Here is a 402-nt window from a genome sequence, read left to right as displayed (position 1 = left end):
GGGGGGGGGTCTGGCTTTTTTCCCTGTTTTTACCAGGTCTCCAGAGGAAAGATAAAGCAGCGTTTCTCCCCGATTCATCAGTCAAGCCACTGCTAAAAGCAACGGAGCGGTTGCCACCTTGGGCAAACGTCAGGCAGCACAGCGGAGCCCCAGGGCCGCCCTCCGCATCGCGCAGAAAGCAACAGCCTGGCCCCTCTGCCCTGCCCAGCCCAACCCAGCCCAGCCCAGCCAGGCACCTGCGCCCGCCCTGCCCCCGTGCCCTGGCCGGCGCCTGTATGCGGCAGCTCCTGCGCGGTACCTTTGTATCGCTCCAGAACATCCTCGTAGGCCTGCAGGTACTCCTGCTCCTCGGCGTGGAAGTAAGCCCCGGGGGAGAGGTACCCGGCCATGACTGCAGGCTCC

General features: G+C 64.9%; 1 protein-coding gene and 1 long non-coding RNA gene across 16 annotated transcripts in view; one reads left to right on the top strand and one right to left on the bottom strand.

The window, feature by feature from the left end:
* Positions 1-402, bottom strand: part of DST (dystonin) — a 428,507-nt gene extending 428,105 nt beyond the window's left edge. For 11 of the 12 annotated variants that reach the window (XM_025215826.1, XM_025215830.1, XM_025215833.1 and 8 more), the window contains exon 1: positions 299-396. In XM_025215826.1, the coding sequence (XP_025071611.1) occupies positions 299-319 (21 nt within the window). In that variant the 5' untranslated portion in view covers positions 320-396. Of the gene's footprint in view, positions 1-298 lie in introns of all 12 variants that reach the window. The other variant, XM_025215834.1, reaches the window with a different exon arrangement.
* LOC112551952 overlaps positions 8-402 on the top strand; it is a 44,698-nt gene continuing 44,303 nt past the window's right edge. For 3 of the 4 annotated variants that reach the window (XR_003096299.1, XR_003096298.1, XR_003096296.1), the window contains exon 1: positions 8-335. This is a non-coding gene — a long non-coding RNA (uncharacterized LOC112551952). Of the gene's footprint in view, positions 360-402 lie in introns of all 4 variants that reach the window. The other variant, XR_003096297.1, reaches the window with a different exon arrangement.

Source organism: Alligator sinensis, unplaced genomic scaffold, assembly GCF_000455745.1.
Source record: "Alligator sinensis unplaced genomic scaffold, ASM45574v1 scaffold482_2, whole genome shotgun sequence".
NCBI classification, from domain to species: Eukaryota; Metazoa; Chordata; order Crocodylia; family Alligatoridae; genus Alligator; species Alligator sinensis.
The sequence above is the reverse complement of the archived record's forward strand: the minus strand, read 5'-3'. Positions and strand labels throughout refer to the sequence as shown.